Here is a 3,828-nt window from a genome sequence, read left to right as displayed (position 1 = left end):
TACTACTACTACTACTACTACTACTACTACTACTACTACTACTACTACTAATACTATTGCTGCTGCTGCTACTACTACTACTACTACTACAATTACTACCACTACTACTGCTGCTGCTGCTGCTACTACTACTACTGCTACTACTACCACTACTGCTGCTGCTGCTGCTACTACTTTTACTACTACTACTGCTACAATTACTAACAATGATAGCAATAATAAATTGTCTTTTCAAGGTACGTCGTCAAAGGCCTCATAAATGCCATTTATTCTGAGATGTTCATTGGTGCTATATGCAGTTAGCAAGAAATACAGTAAAATAAAATAAACATTGGATCATCATCATCATTATTTTGTTGTTATTGTTATTATTATTGTTGTTATTTTTATTATTATTGTTGTTGTTATTATTCGCCTCAACCCCCGGTTCGGTTTTTCCAATAAAAATCCCTGCATATTTCAGTTTACTTGAAATGAAAATAATTTGCTTTGCGAAATTAATTAGTTAGTTAATTTTTCATTAATTTCTTAATTAATTAATTAATTTGTTCTATTTAATGTTTCATATTTGTTTGTTAATGAAGATTTATTTTATCTGTTCTTGTGGTATTTTGAAATTGTCTGTGACCAACTCGTTTGTTAAAAAGTTTTATGATAGAAAACCAATTATTATATGAATGAGCAAATGAATGAATGGGCCGACAAAATTTTTCGAAAAATCGAGTCAAACCAAATACATCTTTAAAAATTTGGACAAATAATAATAACAAAAATGATGAAATTAATAATAATAATAACTATTATGATAAAATTAATGATAAGAATAATAATAATAAGGATGGTGATGATGATAACGATGTCACGATAACGATAACGTGACGTCACTCAAATACAATGGTTCAACATGACATCATTTCCTTTGACAATTTCGGCCCTGACCAATTGGGCTTTAATGGCCTCCACTAATTTCATTTTTTCTCCCGTCACTTTGTTGACGTAAGTTCCATCATCCGGATTCAGTATGCCCTCTTCGACTGCCCTCTTGAACTTTAACCTTTGTGTGTGTGTACGTGTATACGTGTGTTGACGTGTGAGTTTGTGGATGTGTGAGTGAGTGTGTGTTTGTGGATGTGTGTGAGTGTGTGTGTGTGTGGTGTGTGTGTGTGTGTGTGTGTGTGTGTGTGTGTGTGTGTGTGTGTGTGAAGAAGAACGTACACACGCGTATTGGCAATAAAGTACTCAAAATACCTCTGAAGATTTCTAGCATCAATAACATCGTAGACCGCGTAGGTCGTGATGGCAAAATTATTTCTCCTTTTTTTATTGATCTTCATACTATTCCCACTTTTAACGCTGGTTTTAACGGTAGTTTCGCTTTCGTTATTACAACAATTGTTGCTATTTATATTGTTGTTGTTATTATTATTGATGTCGCTGCCGTTACTGTTGCCGCTGTGGGATTTTTCGTCAGTTTCACTTTCCATTTCGTATTCGTCGTCGTCGTTTTTTTCGTAAAAGTGAATTTTAATGAGGCCGAGGTTTCGGGCATCTTCAAATGTCAGCAACTGACCGGTCTTCAAATTTTTGTAGAATTTTGTAATTTCTAGGTTGCTACTACTACTACTACTACTAATACTACTACTACTACTACTAGTAGTACTTCCATTACAATCACTACTATTACTAGATTTGTTGTTGTTGATGATGTTGTTGTTGTTGTGGATGATGATGTTGTTGTTGTTGTTGTTGATGATGATGTTGTTTTTGTTGTTGTTGTTGTTGGTATTATTTAAATATAAACTGCTATTGTCGTCTCCATTTTGCATTTTGTTGTAGTGATAAGCGTCGTTGTGGTTGTTGATGCTGATGTTTTTAGTGTTTTCGTCGTTGCCGATGTTGTTGTTGTTGTTGATGTTTTTTGGCGCCAAACCATTACAAGTATTCGCGTCGTTCTTTATCTCGACGATAATTCCGCAAGTTTTTGCTTCATTTTCGCTCAGTTCCCTGCCGTTTCGCGCGTCTATGACGCAATCTATGGTATAAGAACTGTCTTCTGTGAAACTTTTAATGGTAATGAGGCCTGTGATGATGTTTGTGGTTGAGGATGTTTGTGGTTGAGGATGTTTGTGGTTGAGGATGTTTGTGGTTGAGGATGTTTGTGGTTGAGGATGTTTGTGGTTGAGGATGTTTGTGGTTGAGGATGTTTGTGGTTGAGGATGTTTGTGGTTGAGGATGTTTGTGGTTGAGGATGTTTGTGGTTGAGGATGTTTGTGATACTGTTTGTCGTTGTTGTCGTTGTTGGTAGTGGTGAATTTGTTCATTTGTTAATCGACTAACTGAGTAACTAACTCACTCACTCGCTCTCGCGCTCACTCTCACTCATTCACTCGCTCGCTCGCTCACTCACTCATTCACTCACTCACTCACTCATAAACTCGCTCACTCACCTATATCACTTCTTTTCTCTTCAAATCTTCTGCACTTAACCCTCTCAACTTTGATCCAGCCCTCGGCCATCGCGGTAGCGATAGGAACGCGCTTACCACAGCCGCTATCGAACGTACCACTGGTTCTGTTGATGATGTCTCGATCAACGGCCTCGTCTAGCGATATTTCTTTGTCTCTCGACTTGTCTAGGACGCCTGAGTCATTAATTCGACATGTTTCACCATAATATTTATCATTATCATTATCTTTATCATCATCAACAATATCCTTAACATTTGTCATCATCATCATCATCCTCATCCCTACAATCATCATCATTATCAATATTCCAACAACAATAATCATCATCGTCGTCGTCATCGTCACTATCACCACAACCGTCATCATCACATTCATCATCATCATCCTCATCACCATCACATTCATCACTATCATCGTCATTATCATCAATTTCGACACCGTCGAACAATTATCATCATCATCAACACAGCCATCATCATCATTTTCATCATCATTATCACCACAACCATCATCATCATCGCCATCATCATCATCATCATCAGAACCGGTGATGATGTATGTATACGTCTCCTCGTGTTCACTGGTGGTCAGCAGTAGCGACTCCAAAATTTCGCGATTACGCTTCCAGCTGTAAACGACTGATGACGTCATTGGTGACGATGAAGCATCGTCATCATTACTGTTATTATTATTATCATTATTATTATTATTATTATTGTTGTTGTTGTTGTTGTTGTTGTTTTTATCATTATTTTTATGAGTAGTAGTAGTAGAAGTAGTAATAGTAGTAGTAGTGGTAGTAGTAGTAGTAGTGGTAGTAGTAGTAGTAGTAGTAGAAGTAGTAGTATCATTAATATATAAACAGCTCTTGCTAAATGAACAACGTTTCAGAAAAGCACTTTTGAAATTTAAAAAATTCATAAATTCATCTCTGCGTATGTGTGTGTATCTCTGCTTGTGTGCGTGTGTATCAGTGTTTGTGTGTGTGTGTGTGTACTTACATCTCTTTGTACTTTCCTTCTTGGTGCAGCACTTGTGTGTTCCACAATTTCTAAATATGTGTATAAATTAAAATTTTTGTACTACACATGTGCACTCACACATACACACACACACACACACACACACACACACACACACACAAACACACACACACACGTACATACCTTCAAATCTGTGGCTATTTGTTGAATATCGTCCGAGCAAGATACAAATAGTTGATCGCTATTCTGGCCTGAATGGATGAAAAAAAATAAATTAAAATAATTAAGATAATTATTATAATGCTAATTATAACACACGCGCACACCACACACACACACCATACCCTACAACACCACACACACACACCTACCTTCA

General features: G+C 36.6%; 1 protein-coding gene across 1 annotated transcript; it reads right to left on the bottom strand.

Annotated features, from left to right (window-relative positions):
- Positions 1–212: 212 nt before the first annotated feature.
- HELRODRAFT_195133 (hypothetical protein) lies at positions 213–3,705 on the bottom strand. Its single transcript, XM_009027910.1, has 7 exons — positions 3,636–3,705; positions 3,471–3,520; positions 3,015–3,148; positions 2,448–2,642; positions 1,249–2,080; positions 661–1,054; positions 213–617 (listed from the first exon to the last, which is right to left on the bottom strand). Exons 3-6 carry the CDS (start codon positions 3,118–3,120, stop codon positions 886–888), a joined length of 1,302 nt encoding a protein of 433 aa, XP_009026158.1. The 5' UTR covers positions 3,121–3,148; positions 3,471–3,520; positions 3,636–3,705; the 3' UTR covers positions 213–617; positions 661–885.
- Between the last annotated feature and the right edge of the window lie 123 nt (positions 3,706–3,828).

This window comes from Helobdella robusta (genome assembly GCF_000326865.2).
Source record: "Helobdella robusta unplaced genomic scaffold HELROscaffold_514, whole genome shotgun sequence".
NCBI lineage: Eukaryota > Metazoa > Annelida > Clitellata > Rhynchobdellida > Glossiphoniidae > Helobdella > Helobdella robusta.
This window is presented reverse-complemented; position numbering and strand designations above follow the sequence as displayed.

Excerpts from the sequence above, each read along its gene's own strand:
- HELRODRAFT_195133 (XM_009027910.1), bottom strand. The coding sequence starts at position 3,120 with ATGACGTCATCAGTCGTTTACAGCTGGAAGCGTAATCGCGAAATTTTG. Across the intron at positions 2,081-2,447 it reads AGAGAAAAGAAGTGATATAG|GCCTCATTACCATTAAAAGT; the intron begins GTGAGTGAGCGA and ends ACATCATCACAG. Across the intron at positions 1,055-1,248 it reads GATGCTAGAAATCTTCAGAG|GTTAAAGTTCAAGAGGGCAG; the intron begins GTATTTTGAGTA and ends ACACACACAAAG.